The sequence below is a fragment of the Abramis brama genome, assembly GCF_963993115.1.
Source record: "Abramis brama genome assembly, chromosome: 8".
NCBI lineage: Eukaryota > Metazoa > Chordata > Actinopteri > Cypriniformes > Leuciscidae > Abramis > Abramis brama.
Window position 1 is genome coordinate 31,308,544 of NC_139970.1, and position 16,971 is coordinate 31,325,514.

A 16,971-nucleotide genomic window follows, 5' to 3' on the forward strand; every position below is an offset into this window, starting at 1 on the left:
GACTGATGAGCTGCAGGTTTTTTTGCATTCAAACATTTCAGAATATCAGGCCCCAAAGAGCTCCATTATAAGTCTATTACTGAAAACGCAATATTTGTTTATTTTTACAAACTCAGAGCCAAATCCATTTTTTAACTGAATCTTGAAGGAGGAAATCACAGATGTGGTTGTTTGTGTAAATGTGTATACCTCCTGTCCAGATCAGAAGCAGCAGCGTAGTGCACAGCAGAGCGCCCCCAGTGGTCAGTGGCATTAATGCAGGTACCGCAGGACACCAGAGTCTCCAAGCACTGAAAGTGTCGACTAGCTGCCGCATAGTGGAGAGGGGTCCTGTCAACAGCCATAATAAAAGAAAGAGTTAAAATAAAGTTGACAAAATTTAAGTATGATATAAAAGTTTAAAGTACAAAAAAAAATTGTACAAAGGGAATGATATAATTTAATGTGTGCAGTGATAGTTGTACAATCAGAAAATGTATATGAAAAAGCTTGAGATTTGAGTTAAATTTAGCACTTACTACTCTTCCTGAAAAATTATTTAATCTTCACCTATCATATGACAATGAAACTTATAATATATTACTTAAAAATTATTTATAAAATGATCAAGTTAAAAATGCTATGAAATCTGAATGTCGTTAAATTGTTACTGTATTCCAAAAATAACAGTTTTCCTTTAAGCCGACATTTTAAAATACTTAAAAAAAATAAGAATTAATGCAATTCAAATATTTAATTATTATTAATGCTTAATAAAAAATAAAAAAACTTTTGTTAATGCTGAATTTTTTAATGATTTTATAAAATATAACATTTTCCCCTTTAATGCAATGAATACCGCAGATGTTGTATTGTCTATGTAGAAGATTCAGTACTTTAACTGCAGCTGAAGTGAGCACAGGCATGAAAAGTGAATGAGCAATTATCCTGATGAACATGTCTCATATTTACCCATAACTCACCTTCCATGTTTGTCCCTGTGGTTATGATCAGCTCCACTGCTAAGTAGTAGCTTCACACATTCCACATTACTGAGAGAGAGAGAGAGAGAGAGAGAGAGAGAGAGAGAGAGAGAGAGAGAGAGAGAGAGAGAGAGAGAGAGAGAGAGAGAGAGAGAGAGAGAGAGAGAGAGAGAGAGAGAGAGAGAGAGAGAGAGAGAGAGAGAGAGAGAGAGATTAATTTAATAATTAGTTTTGATATTGTATTCATGCATTTTTAGGTATTGTTTTTGGCCATATATAACTTAAAGACTTCTACATTTTGTATCACATTCCACATAATATAATTGCACTTACAAAAGGTCCAATCAGAAACAGAATAAGGAACTAGACAGACCTCTTGAAGAAAAACAAAAGGAAGAAATAGCAATGCTCAATATGTCAGATGTAGCAAAATATGTTCCGCCTTTCAGTTAAAAGGTTCAGTCACCTTATTGGCTAAGACTCTACCTAATTGTATAGCTCTACAATGTGTATGCACACTTGAAATATACCGTTTTTAATTTCAGCTAAGCTAATTTTATTATATATTTTTTGTCAGATTGGATAAGAGATTGTTTCTTCCTATTTTTTGCATTTTTGAAAAGTAAGCTTAGCTAACACCAGCACAACACCTGATCACATCTTATTAGACATGTATTTTTTTCCACAATTAACTGGGCTGTCTGCAAGACAGACAGACAGACTCACCCGCCCGCAGCCGCAGCGTGTAGACATGTCCTCCCAAGGTTGTCTGGTGTATCGATTTGATAGCCTGCAGACAGGACCGAGTCATTATTGAGAGGGCACATTATGCTATACCTCCGTCCTGTAGAGGAATGACAAGATGGGGAGGAAGGATGCAGTGCCCCCACAATCAGACGCAGACAGTCACAGTGTCAGACCGCAGGAGGGGGAAAGAATGAAATGGGGGAAAAAGGAGTCCAAAAAGAGACAATGTGAGAGAAAGAGAGACAGAGAGAGAAAGTATGTTAGTGCAGGAAAAACAAAGACAGTGCACACAGGAAACACAAGACAAACACACATCGCTCACACAGGTGAGAACACAAATGTGTGCAATCAAACAGAATGATTTAAAAGTACAGATATACAGCATCTACATTCAATCTCATGTTTCCTCTACAACAATCCCATGATCAAGAGTCCAAGTTAAGCAAGCACACAGAAATTAGGGCATTCCAGACTTCAGCAGAGACATGAGGAAAAATTCATGCCAATCATTTCAGAGACAAAATATCTTTAACTCACAGAATAAACCTAATTACATAAAGAAGAACAGCATTTAACACAAAGAGTAGTATGAAGCATTTTTTTAAAGAGGAGGGTTGTCTGAGTAGCATCAATTTGAGGGGTACCTCTTGGTTCAGTACTTGGTCCCCTCCTCATCTCAATATCGACAACAACACTATATGGCCAAAAGTATGTGGACCATAACTAGTGATTACTGATTATTTCATTTCAAAATCATGGGCATCAATATGGAGTTGGTCCTCCCTTTGCTGTTTTCTGGGAAGGTTACCAAAATACAAAACAGGCCCTTAATAACGAGTCCTCAAAGTCTCCCAGACCTGGTGTGATATGTGGTCAATGACATTAAATCTAACACCTTTGCAAATAATTTTATTCTGAAAGGATTAATTATTTTATTCAAATCATCAAATTGATCGAAAGTGACAGTAAAGACATTTCAGTCATGACAACTCTCGGACTGTTTGGCATGGTAATGGGTATGACAATGTTGAATTGCTATTCCGCCAGATCTGCTATTCTGCAAGTAAGACATGCTGCTGCTGTACAATATTGCGTACATGAATTACCCATAGCAGATCTATACAAGTGGAGCTGGGGAAGGTGGAGGTTTCTGAAAGCATGCTGCAACTTGGTTGAGCACGTGAGCTCATTGGTTACTGATACAGCAGGAACCAATCAGCAGTGCCATATATAGAATGATGTGATTGCAAGCAGGTTGAGTTAAGGACCTATCATCTACACTTCTACAGTTTCATGACAGAGCTTTGTATTTATGTTTCAAAATATTTATATTTCAAATAAATGCTGTTCTTTTGAATGTTCTATTCATCAAGCAATCATGATTTTTTTTTTGTTGATAATAATAAGAATTATTTATAATAAGCATACACTGAAGACTGGAGTAATGGCTGCTGAAAATTCAGCTTTGTCATGACAGGTATACATTACATTTTAAAATATATTCAAATAGAATATATCTTATCAATTGTAATAAGATTAAACAATATTACTTTTTTTACTCTATTTGATCATATACATGCAGACTTGGTGAGCATAAGAGACTTCTTTCAGTAGAGTAAAGTAAAGTCCTATAGAAAGAACAGGAAATAATGGGGAGAAGTAAAAGGAATGGGATCAGGAAATGTCCAGAGTCAGATTCAAACTTGCATTTTCTGCTTGAGCTTAATGTGTACATTACAAGCACATTTTAAGCAAAAATGGTTTCCGCTAGGTTTACATTGTTATATTAATGCAGTGCAACTAGTGTGATTTGGTGGCATAGTTAGTACCTGAGGAGAGGAGTTTCCGGCAGCAGTCGGCATGAGCATTCAGAGCGGCCAGATGCAAGGGGAACATGCCGTGAACCCCTCTTCTGCAGAAGAATATAGGGGAGAATGAAAGAGTCTATCAGAGACAACAAGTTATGATGCTTTACCAATATTTTTTAACAAAGATCCAAATGCAGTCAAACCTGGTGCAGTCAGCTCCACTCGTGATTAGAGTGTTTATTAAAAGTTCATGGCCGTATCGAGCAGCAACGTGCAGCGGAGTGTTTCCATCCTTATCAACACAGTCAATCTCTCCACCTGTATCAAAAACACACAACTGTACTTATCAGTGCATATCAAAATCAAATGCAGTTTAGATTCAGACATTTTAGGGGCTGTACACACAGAACATGTTTTCCATTCCACTGAGCTAATTTTCCATTCTTTTCTATGTAAACACATGGTAGACAGACGTGTTTGGCCGTTGAACTTGTCTTGCTTTTTTTGCAGATTCTTGTGCATGACATGGCATTCTAAAAATGAGGTGCTCAAGTTAAAAGAAGTTCCTATTTTAAAAAACGTGTCTCCAGACCTTGCCTTTTTACCACTGACATGTGTCTCTCATTTTAACTGCAAAAACGCATTCTGTGTGAATGGTCCTTCAGCCGGCTAAAAACAGCTTTACCGTTTTGGATGAGCGTCTGGGAGCGTGTGAATCGTCCGTGCACTGCCGTCAGATGAAGAGGGCTTTTCCCATCTCGACTCTGAGGAAACATCACAAAATGTTTATTAGCATACAGCACATAGGATTTGGACGGTCTGTCTATATTTAGTCCAAGTTGGGCATACCTGGACGTTGACATCAGCTCCACTGTTGACCAGGAACTCCAGACACAGGGCACCATGGGTGGACGCAGCAGCAAAGTGGAGAGGTGTGAAGCCCTTGTTATTTGGCTGACAAACATTAGCACCATAGTCGATCAGCTCGCTGACCACTGCGTCCTGTCCATTAAAACACGCCACATGCAGCGCTGTATTCCCAAAGGCATTGGCTTCATCTATCTACGAGTGAAGCATACAATGTAATGGTAAGTCCAATGACCCCATGGTCTCTTACCTATATGTATCTATTTGCATCCTAAGTACCTCTACAGCCAGGCTAAGCAGATGTTTCACCACAGCGATCTGACCGTTGGAAGCAGCAGCATGTAGAGGTGTGTATCCCCTCTTGTCCTTGCAGCTGATCTCGGCCCCTTGACTCACCAATAAACACACTACATCTAAGTGACCTGCAAGAGTATAGAGAGGGGCTCATGAACACATAAACACAGATATAGCAGATTAAACAGTTCACCCAAAAAAGAAAAATCTGTTATTAGTTACTCTCCATCATGTCATTTCAAACCCGATTCTGTGGAACACAGAAGGAGATGTTTTCCAGAATGTTGACTTCTTTCCATAAAACAAAATCAGAATGTGACTAAGGTCCGTCAAACTCGGAAAAGGACAAAAAACACAATAAAAGCTCTATAAACTAGTCCATACGACCTGTGCACAACATAATATAAGTCTTCTGAAGCAATGCCATTGTTTGAGGGAAAACCAATATGAATGTTCGCAAGTGCTAATTTCTTTTTGAAGACTTGGAATATTGCACATAATTAGCATTTTTGGGTGTGCGATACTGACTAGTAATGATATCTCAATATTTTGGGGGGATTTTGTTGATAACAACAATTAGACAACATTTTGCTGAGTGTTTTCATGCTGGTTCCTTGGCTGGTTAAGGTCTGTCGTGGAAAACTGACTCCCAAAGATTTTCATTTTCAGAATATTGCAGTGAGAGAGTAAACTGTGCAGTGTTTAGTTCACAGCAGTAACAGAAGTTATAAAGGGTCAATATTTGACCCCATCTTTTATGTCAAATTCTTATATTAAATTAATAAATTCAATTAGAATAATAAGGCACTATGGGCCATTACCAATCAAATTAAACCAGTATCAACAAAATGCAATTCCGCACAGCAGAGATGCCACAGAAACTGCATCTGAAGTGGCATTTGAATGATTCGTTAGAAACGGCTGATTCATTCTAAAATGAAACAAGTGACTGTCTTTATGAATGGGTTATTCACTTAAATGATTCGTTCAGTAACGAAAGGCTGCTGTGTATGTTTGGAGACCTCCAAGAATTCTGCTTCGGACTAGTTTAAAAAAAATTGTCATTCTAACTGCATTCTAACAACAATTACACTATTATTGTAGAGTTAGTATGAAAGTAGAACGGACTACTTGAGTGGTGATTTGATGCCCTTTATGGAGCTTATCAGCCTTGTAACTATTTTTCACATTTGAATGGAAGAGAGCAGCATGAACATCTCCTTTTGTGTCCCAATGAAAACAAAAGAAAACAAGGGCATACATGTCACAGTTTTTATTGGATCGTTCCCTCACCCATATATGCTGCCCAGTGCAGTGCACGGCAGTCTTTCTTATCAAAGGCGTTGATGTTGGCACCCTTGGCCAGGAGAAGGCTAACCATCTGAAGATAGAGAGAAAGGAAATTGAATTAATGTGACAATGACTGAGATGGAGAAATGGAGGAGAGAATGCATAAAGCATGAGCCAATAATGCACCAGTAATTATGGGTCTCCTGAAGCTCTTATTGTGTGCTGCGTGTTTGTATCACAATTTATATAATGACTTTCTAAATCATTCTGCATTGTTGAGAGCTCAATAAATGTCACACTATGTTGACAATGCAGTGTGGGAAGTATTTAGCAGCACCCTCACGAAATTTTGTATTATTATCAGTGTGCTATTAGTAATAATTTCAGTCTACTTTTTATGTACTTCTCAGAAATATACTTAAAATTGCAATTAAGTATACTTGACTTATACTGACTTATACTAAGTATTAGGCCAATTCTTGTACTCAATATTTTGATTGAGATATGCTTAAAAGTATACTTTGTTTGTAGTTGTGTTTACTCTTTTGATTGAGTAGCCTACTTTTGTCAAGTTTTACATACTGTCTTATAAACTTACATTGTTTGAAAATTAATATGATATATTAAAAAAAAACCTGATATGTTCCTAATTCTGAGTATGTGAAATTTTGTGAACATAGTAGTATACTTAAAGGGCAAGAATAATATATAAATAGAAAACTATAAGTATGATGTTATGTTCACTTAAAGAAAACTTGCAAGCATATTTGCAGTATAAAACTAATAAACTAGCAGTTTACTGAGAGTATACTTCAGCGTGTACAGTCATAAACTAAAAATGTTCTACACTTATATGACTAGTAAACTATCAGTATACCATTACCTATATGTTCACTTGTAGTATATTTGCAGTATAATTGAAAAACTTAGTTGTAAACTAGTTGTGTACTCAAAGTGTACTACTGTTACACTTAAAGTATACTTAAAAGTATACTTTTATACACTAAAAAGTGGGCCAATGTATTCCCAAGTAGTATTGAAGTAGTACACTTACAAGTATACTTTTAGTACATTGATATTAGTATACTTAATACATAAAGTATACTTAAAATATACTTGAACTTTACTTAAGCATACTTAATAAATGAACTTGAAGTATACTTATTTTTTGTAAGGGTGGGCAAGTGACTTTGTATCTAAAAGGCAATTGCCCAGTTGGAGCGTCACTGCCTCAGTCCTTTGGACTTGCAACACTTATTGCGTTAAACTGTACCAAAATAAAATTTGATCTAATTCTGTATTGCTATGAATTAAGCAAAAATATTTAGTCTCGACTTGCAATACCTCCGTGTGTCCATTGAGGGCAGCGTGGTGTAGGGCGGTGCGTCCCCCTCGATCTGAAACATTGACGCTGCTCAGGAGCGGGATGATGACTTCAGCACAGCGCAGGGCCTTGTTGGCAGATGCGACATGCAACGGAGTCTGCCAGTTCTTGTCCCGTGCATTAACATCGGCAGAATGACGGATCAACACGCGAACGGCCTCCTAGATTTGTGCAAAAGAAAATGATTGTCGACAACTGTAACACCTGTAGAAGTATTTTGACCAATCAGCATCCAGGGTTGGAAAAAACCCTTTTCTAATCACACAGGAGTTGCAGCATACGAATAGCACTGTTTTAAAGGCATCCTGGCACGTGACAACATCACACAGCAGCTGTTTCTCATTCAAACATGTTTTTGCGTTTTTAAAAACTAAGCCCACCTCGCTACGTGATGCCACTGCCCTGTGGAGTGGAGTCAACCACATGTTGTCTTTGGCATTGACCCGAGCCCCTAAAATGAAGTAGTACAAGACACATTAAACAATAAGAACTACAATAAATATAAAGACTCGCTGGATTTTTAAAAGGAATAGTCCACCGAAATATTTCAATTCTGTCATCATTTACTATATAATAGTAATACAAGACACGGGTTTGGAAAGGTATAAGTAATTGATGACAGAATTTTTACTTTTGGGTAAACTATTCCTTATTGGTTTTGAACATGCATTTATTTTTATATGAGATGATGTAAAGCTACAATGGAAGGCAGGTGGGGAAGGAAAGGAGAAAGAGAGAAAAAGAGCAGCTCTACCTGACACAATGAGGAGATCTGTGATCTCAGCATCTCCGAGGAACGCTGCTGCATGAAGGGGGGCACGCTTATCGGGGTCCTGAGAGAGATTGAAAAACAAACAAACAAAAACAGAGTGAGACACCGAAAAAGAAAGTGGGAAGATGATGTTAAAAATTAACTACATGTACTTTTACTACATGTCTGTGAGCTTTGAACCTCTCTATATGCTAGTGTATTCTCAAAAGTTCATACACATTTAGAAATTACAGTCTTCTTCTACCAGGAAGGAATAAATATTTATGACTGTTGTTCAAAAGTTTGGGGTCTGTACGATTTTTACGATGTTTTTGAAAGAAGTCTCTTATGTCCAATGATCACCAAGGCTGCATTTATCCGATCAAAAATAAAGTAAAAAAAGTAATATTGTGAGATATTATTACAATTTAAAATGACTGTTTTAATATATTTTAAACTAACTTATTCCTGTGATGGCAAAGCTGAATTTTCAGCAGCAATTACTACAGTATTCAGTGTCACATGATCCTTCAGAAATCATTCTAAAATGCTGATTTGGTGCTCAAGAAACATATCTTATTATTTTTAATTATTATTATTATTACTAAAATAGTTTTGTGCTACTTCATTTTTCAGGATTTTTTAATGAATGAAAAGTTCAAAAGAACACAACAAATCTTTTTTTTTAAGGCATCATAGATGTCTTTACTATCTTTACTGTTTTTACTTTACTGGTTTCTATGGTCCATGTGTGTTTAATTAGGGTTGGACCTAAAATCTGCTGGACAGTGACCCTCCAGGAACTAAGTTTGACACCCCTGGTTTTAATGCTAGTGTATCTTGCGCTTAGAGGTGTATATTTTTTTGTGTCCAATAAAAATGGACAAAATATCCCTTTAATACCATATATAACCACATAGCAAGAGCAAGCAACACATCATATTTTGCAAGCTGTGGCATATACAAAAAGCTATTGGCTAATAAAAAAAAAAAAGGATAGGCTAAACCATTCTACGTGTCTTACCCTAACTTCCTGTTTCAACTGGAAATCTACATCAGCGCTAGAAAGACTAGAGTCACACTAACCAGACTCATGTGACCTATACAGTACATTCCACTATTTTTAAACCTCAAAATATTGTACATTTTCAAAAGTCCCATTGTGGACTGCAAAGCTTTCACAGAAAATTGGACATAGACTTGATCACCTCTAAAATGAATATGCTGACTGGGGGGTCAATGCAAGGGATCCACAACAAAGAAGCATTGACTGGCTCTCTTCAATCACTAAAGGGGGCGTCAGTGTGTACTAATGTGCTCACACACTTGTGGTGGTGACATCTCAACGTGTGTATTGTCTGAACCTGTTTGCACATGCAGCCTAAAATCATGACTTTGGTCCAGCGGCTCTTTAAAAAACATTCAGACAGCGAGCTAATTCTTGCTGGAGCCATTAGGGCGGACACAGACAGACAAGCAGAATAAATAAATATTCTGGAAGAAGAATGGCCTTGAAAACTGTTTTGTGTCCTGTTGCCTTTACAGAGACAAATGTATATAAATCTCTGGCTGTTTTCCATGGGGTTTCTCAACTATTGTGCTGCAGGGAACAAAGAGATGATATATAGTCATGTGAGAAGAAGAATAGAAGAAACTGATTCATACCAGGGCATTGATGTCTTCAGATTTACATATGAGCATACGAATCTCATCGGGGTCTCCATTAAAGATGGCTTGGACGAGGGGTGGCTGTGAAAAACAAGAGATTATTTAAACATGTTATTAAAGAATAAAATCGTGAAGCATTGGTTTGAAATTAACTTGGTTGCTATATTGACTATGAATATATACGATTGACGATTCATACATTGCGACACTAGTCCTGACGATAGACTGACCTTCCTTGTGACTGCACCTTTAAGGTTACAAATTTAAACAAATCCCAAATGCTAGCAACCACCCATAACACCCAAGGACACTGCCTACTAATGCCCCAGCAACCACATGGGAACACACTAAAAACCACTCAGAACTGCTTCGTATCATACAGCAACAAACCTTGCAACCACCAATACATTGTGGCAGCAGGTTATGCAATGGTAAATGTTGCATTTTTTCAAGAAAAAGTGGTAATCTAGATTATATTTATGTTAATTAAACAAACCCAATGTTTGGAATAACTTAAAAGTTTGTCCTTCAGAATCAGTTAAATAAGTTCTTCAAATCCGTTTCTCTCAGCACAAATCACTAACCAGACAAGAAGGCTTTGAAACCACACAGTCTCACCATTTCCATAAAATGGCGTCATTACAGGGAGGCCAAATCAGGACCCAAAGAGCCCCAAGGAAGTTTTGCACCACATACTGAATTAAAGTCATGTTTCCTTTACATAATTATCACCTTCAATCCTTGTTTATGGAGAGAGACTAAAGACTAAACTGAACCCAAATATATTTATAAACTGTATTTTCCAGCTATTTTCTTGAATTCAAGTGCCAAGTTCCAAACATTAATGGCAGCACAATGATAACATGATAATCTGATGCACGCGTGGGATAAGAGAGGAGAGGTGGTTTGAGCCAAACTTGGCTGCATCTATCCTTCCCGTGTCTCTATCTGCAATAACCCCCACATCTCACTTCCTGTTGCTTTTTTTTCACCTTCTCAGAAGCGACACAGAGGAAGCGTGGAAAGCATTTTCACTTCCGCTATACAACAGAACACATGCAGTCAAGCCAACATGCAAATTTACACACAGGGTGTTTCAGGGCTCAACACTAAGAATGAGGATTGTGTTAATCTCTTATCAGTATATCAGCATACATTGCAAACCCTAGTATATGAATTGATAGCTGTAATGGAGTTACATTATGGCTTTTTGTAAAGAAAAGTTATGTTTAATGAAAAATATAAATACATTTTTTCAGGCATGTCAAAATATGTTTCTAACAAAAAGCTTCTTTCACTCTTTGACTTTTTCTTTATCATGCACACATGCAAACAAACTCGGTGTAGAGACAACAGGAGATGTGTTGTTGAGATCTGCTCTATTTTCAGCTGCAGAAACAGGCCATCTAACACCCACTCACTTCAAACTCATTTCATCATCCATAAAAAAACGATCTCTGCAGGGCCAATTCGCCACAAGCCATCAGTCATTTCTGTTAGTCATTTCAAGTCACTCAGCTCTCTAAAAAACCAAAGGCAGAACAATTTCATGCATTTTTCTTTTCATGAATCTTATAAATATAAATATATATATACATATATATGTGTGTGTGTGTGTGTGTGTGTGTGTGTGTATTATACATATATATAACATTTTCAAAGGTGCTATACAGTGTGTGTGTGTGTGTGTGTGTGTGTGTACACACACACACACATTGTGTATCGCCTGAATGTGACCTCACATTTACTGCAGGTTAACCATTTGTCTCAATTCAGTTTCTATTTTCCATTCCTCCACAAATTTTTTATCTGAGACAGAGCTGAAACATATCCTGAGTGATGAAAGAGCAAAATATGAGCAACTGCACTTTCTAAGAGGATATCATATAAAAAACAATACCATTAATAATTAGACCACCATTGAACCCCCAAAATTTCTTCTCTTGGTGACATATTTCAATCAGCAGAATTCGAAAAAAACAAATATTAAAGTTTGCAAGGCATAAAAAAACACATGCACAAGATCAACTTGTAAATGTAAATGTAAGATTTACAACACAGCACTGGCCCAAACTCTCTCACACTGGCACCGGGCCATCCTTATTGAGCTCTTTTATGAGAGCATTGACACAGTGTTGAATTCTCTTCACTATGAGATGTTGCCTCTGTCTTGATCGCATACACAAGCACACATCTCGGCTCTCCCTTGAAAGAGAACACAACAGCTGGTGACAACAGTGCTGTCTGTGTTGTGGCACCGCAAAGCTTCAGGACGAGATTGCTGAGCGCTGGCACAAGCGCACAATCTGGACGGGGCTCATCACAAATGAGGACATTCCCCGACCTCCCAGCACCACTCCATGCCAAAGCCAAACGCTCCAACACTGAAGCCATTGTTGACATGCATTTGGCTACACGGCCTTCCCCCAACTCCTCGTTCCCATCATCTACCTCTACGCCCAATAAGTGAGTAAAATTTCTTCTTAGCCAATGAAAGCTGAGGTTTCTCCACTTTTGACACTGCAGGTTCTTCTTCAAAACAGCAGAAATGAGGAACTGCAAAACTGAAATCTAGTTCCTTGTGACAGCATTTTTCCCCAGATGTGTAAAGTCACACCATGAAATGGAAATTCACTCAATCTATCTATGAACAATTCATCCATGCATAGGTTTAACTTTTGCCTTAAAAATCAAAAACTAATGTATGTCATGAAAAGCATAACAGAACCATCTAAAGTCTTAAGCACTGATGATGTCTAAGCAGTAAACACACTATCCTCTATTTCCTCTCTCTCGCTCTCTGAACTTGTGTCATGTAACCCTCTGAGACTACAAAAAAAGCATGAGGGGGGAATGTTGAGATTCAACAACTTCCTGTTCCTTTCCTCTTTGGGGCAAAATATGGAAATCAAACTGTACACAAGACCAAAATGACTGTAAACATTACTGACGCTCCGAACACATTTAGTGTCACATATTAACTTAATGACATGGGTTTAATGCAAGTTAAACTTTCTAGGGCATGGTGTCAATTACCACACAAAAAAATATTTAAACTTGTGTCTAAGTCTGTAAAAACAAACAAGACATGCGTTTATATTAATGCACTTTAATACAGAAGTCTAAGGGGAAAGGCAACTGTATATGTTTAAGTATAAAGATCCATTTACAGTGTCAGGAAAATATTAAATTTAATATTATGAAGACAACTAAATTAAACAATTGTTTCCAAAATTAAACAGTTGGCCTTTACATCATCATTATACTAAAACAAACTATTAAAATATTTTCTGGAACATATTTACTAGCTTGTTATTAAGTACACATCTGCGATTAGCACATTACTTTTTTCCACAAATATTTTTTTTATTTGCGAAAAATATTTTGACTGAGAAAAAGTAAAAATTAAATGTATAAAATTACTGCAATTAATGCCATGATTTTTGACCAGTCTTTAGAAAGCTAAATTTTCAATAAAGTGAATGTAAAAAAAAAATTACATTAAACATACTTCATTAATATCTCAACTGCATTTTGTAGAAGATTACATTTTGTAAAAAAATGAATACAGCTAAAATATGAACATGTACGAACAAATTAATTAAAGTGCTATATTAAAAATATGATCTGAACACTTCTGCTTTTAAACCCTCTGGAATCTCATTCCATTTTTGTAAATGCATTACTGTACACACAATTTTTGTTTGTTATTACAAACTGAAGGACAAGTCAAGTTGGTGTTATTTTCTGTGGCAATCAACAACATGAAGCTGTCGATAGATTAACTTGTTTGAATCCGAAACATTCTTTTAACCGTTTAGTGTGCAAAGATTTAGTGCACACTTAGATTATGTCATTCTCACAGCTGGAAAATCTTCTTGACCTTGACATGAAGTCCATGGGTCCCCTAATAGACAACCTCCTAAAACATTTGCAAGTGTCTAGATATAAGGGCATCACTTGACCGTTAGGGAAATAGGTCTACTCGACACAAAAACTAAACCTTCTCACTTTTTGCCCACCAAATGACACATGAAAAACTAACAAACAATTAGTGGAGGTGACTAGTCTCAAAATATGTAACATGTAACTCCAAGTGTGTGATATAGCTTACATAAATATAACAGCAGTATTCAACATATCACAGATAAAAATGACAATGAATTCAGTCTTTTACTAACTAGGCTGCAAACAAAAAGCATTGTTGGAACCTAAATTACTGCTACTATCACAACAAAGGATCCAGTGAACAATCATGATGTTAATGACAAAAAGGAACTTGACTATCTGAGCTTTAACTGGGTGGAGCTCAACCATATATTGGTACAAAACTTACACTACACTAGTTAAAACAGAAAACTGACTAGGTGTGCTGATAATGATATAATGCTTTTTTTTTATCTTCTCAAAACCTGGATCGGTGTACAGATTAGATTTAAGAGCCATATCAACATCAGCATCACAGCACACTACAGCAGGAAGTTTGTTCTCTCTAGACGAAAGCAGATCATTTTCCTTACACAAGTTATGCAATAAATTGTGAACAACGACTTGCACGAATTGCTTAGGATGTTACCGTTTTTGACTTTCAAGGAAGACCTTAATAATGTCGTTTTAGCAAATTGTCAAAATCCTTTTTTGTGCTGCACATGCATCATGCAGTTTCTGTAGCCAGCATATTGAGCATCACATGATGTATTTTATGCATTCATTGAAAATCACATTTAATCATGTGCAAACCCCTCAGTTAGATAAGCTACATGACATCCTCCAATTAAACTGTTCATTTTGCAATCAAAACTATATTGTTAATTCAAAAAACATTGTGCAATTACCTGGTCGACTAGTTTAAGAACAGCCATATCATGTGAAACAGCACATCCAAACTCCTGAAAAGACCTAGAGGTGAGGATTAATCAAATCCAGACGAGCCCGTTCGCTTTTTTCACGAGAGGATGGTGCTGCACAATGATGTGGCATCAAAAGCTTGCTTCCTGCTTTGCTGTGGATCGCACCCTCCAGGGGCCCGGGGTGATGTGACGGCCGTGGCCGGGTCTGCAGGCGCTATCTTCGGTCGGCGTGAGCAGCTGTGGCCGCTGCCTCACCATCAGCGCTCCGGCGCTCCGGGAAAGAGGAAAAGGGGAGGGAGGAAAGGATGCGAGGGCTGCTGTAAACAATCCGCATTTACAGCAGTGGCAACAACAGCGATACCGATTTCAGATATTATATCCCACTCGCTTATGTCCTGCGTTATGTGTTCATTCGTTATAAGAAAATACAGGAAGTCAGCGTTTTTTTTGTATGCTTCCCCTTGCTATTTTCGAGATCCTACTATGGCAAAGTCCTGACTTATGAATATTAATAAAGTACCGACATTGGTAACAGATTGGCTGAGAGGCAAAGTGGGCGCTGTTGAGATGGCCAATTAACAAATTCTACACCGGACTTATGAATTAACTACTGTTTCATGAATATTAATTAGGATATGTGACTGGATGCTTCAGGGAAAATAGGAAGTAACGTCACCAAAACCTGATTAATATTCATGAACTATTCCGTCACCATAGTAGGTTTTGTTATTTCGTTTCTCCTCTGTATCTGATGCACAGGATTGTCAGTTCTTCCGAGGGGCCATCATCATCATCATCATCATCGCCTCACTGATGCCTTCGCTAGTCTGACGAACGAATGAATCATTCTAGTGAATCTGTTCTTTTTAATGACTCGATCACAGTGAGTGATGACTCCAACGTGAATCGTTTTAGTGAACTGTCCGAACGAACCGATTTGCTTAAATGAATCAGTTCTCAAAGAGCAAAGTCCTCTGGTTTCATCTATCTACGCATAGAATACAGCTATCACACTTATCAAATAGGAGGCAAAGTGTCCGTGTTGGCAATAGTCAATCAATCTAAACTGTAATATTGGAGTTTCTCAAGGATCAATTTTGGGCCCTATTATGGTCAGTTTATATATTAATGACATGTCTTTAGTCTGTCCATCTGTTAATATTCAAATATATGCTGATGACAGTTCTTTATGTGCATGCTAAAAACAAACAACAAGCAGCAAATTATTTAACTGAGGCATTGGTCCATGTTTCTGATTGACCAGTAATTCATATTTACATTTGAATATAAGCAAAACTGTATGTTCTTTTCACACAGTATAAACTATTCAACATTTAAATTTAAATTAAAGAACTGGCTAAAAGCAAATCAAATTTGTAATCATGTATAAATTATCATTTGTATGATACTGCCATTATTATCCCTAGCAGTGTTACTGCATGTAATTTGATATTGTTTCTATTTTTTATTTTTTGTGATACATGTTTCTTATTTATGGTTAATTTGGATTTGTATATGCGATACCCTACCAATCATGTGTTTAAATTTTAGGTTAATTTTTTAAAATCTGGGCAAGGGGCAACACATGAAAATTAGCCTGTGGGGCTTATTTACAGTGTTTGACTGTTGATTAATGAGCACTGTACCTATTAAAGAAAATAATAATTTTATATATATATATATATATATATATATATATATATATATATATATATATATATATGAAATTCAACTTATGATTAAAAAAACATTACATTTTAGGGTGCCTGACTTTCAGGAAATTTGTAGTTTGTAATTGAATTGTCTTTGTCATTGAACCTTTTGATATACACTTAAAAGATGAACACTTGTGTGATAAGAATTTGAAACGTTTTGTTTTGATGCTGTTCTATGTTTGTCTCATTACCTATGCAGTTAATAAATAACAGCACTACATTCTTCAAGGAATGAAAAACAGGAACTTGCCCACAATGTCACTGGAAGCAAATATCAGTGTTTGTTTGTGCTCTGCTGGATGACATCACCTAACAGACTCCATGTGTTACTGACTGATACAGAGGCTATATTTAAAGAGGCATGAGAGTTTGGCCTGGCAGGTCAGGAGACCACAGGAAGTAGCTGTTGCTTGTGTAGAACCGTTTTTACTCAGGAGGATCTAGTGAAATTAAATTATTTCCTAAAACATTTTAATATTTAATGAAAACTAAGATCAAACATTCCAAAACTAGTTTGGAATGAACATGCAGTCTTCCAGGTAAAGACATAAGTTTCTGATCCAAAACATTCTTTTATTTTAACTTAGCAGCCAAGGACCATTGATCAAGAAAAAGGTTAAAGAGAATATTTTCAG

The 16,971-nt window shown here is 36.8% G+C and overlaps 1 protein-coding gene across 4 annotated transcripts in view; it reads right to left on the minus strand.

Moving 5' to 3' along the window:
- The window catches only part of ankrd44 (ankyrin repeat domain 44), a 26,009-nt gene extending 10,909 nt beyond the window's left edge, over positions 1 to 15,100 (minus strand). For 2 of the 4 annotated variants that reach the window (XM_084121633.1, XM_084121631.1), the window contains exons 1-14: positions 14,607 to 15,100; positions 9,769 to 9,852; positions 8,107 to 8,185; positions 7,733 to 7,803; positions 7,313 to 7,513; positions 5,972 to 6,059; positions 4,664 to 4,806; positions 4,367 to 4,579; positions 4,203 to 4,281; positions 3,721 to 3,835; positions 3,539 to 3,621; positions 1,689 to 1,752; positions 963 to 1,031; positions 190 to 330 (exon numbers count right to left, since the gene is read on the minus strand). In XM_084121633.1, coding sequence (XP_083977759.1) covers positions 190 to 330; positions 963 to 1,031; positions 1,689 to 1,752; positions 3,539 to 3,621; positions 3,721 to 3,835; positions 4,203 to 4,281; positions 4,367 to 4,579; positions 4,664 to 4,806; positions 5,972 to 6,059; positions 7,313 to 7,513; positions 7,733 to 7,803; positions 8,107 to 8,185; positions 9,769 to 9,852; positions 14,607 to 14,633 — 1,457 coding nt within the window. In that variant the 5' untranslated portion in view covers positions 14,634 to 15,100. Of the gene's footprint in view, positions 1 to 189; positions 331 to 962; positions 1,032 to 1,688; positions 1,807 to 3,538; positions 3,622 to 3,720; positions 3,836 to 4,202; positions 4,282 to 4,366; positions 4,580 to 4,663; positions 4,807 to 5,971; positions 6,060 to 7,312; positions 7,514 to 7,732; positions 7,804 to 8,106; positions 8,186 to 9,768; positions 9,853 to 14,606 lie in introns of all 4 variants that reach the window. The other 2 variants (XM_084121630.1, XM_084121632.1) reach the window with 1 other exon arrangement.
- Positions 15,101 to 16,971: the final 1,871 nt, after the last annotated feature.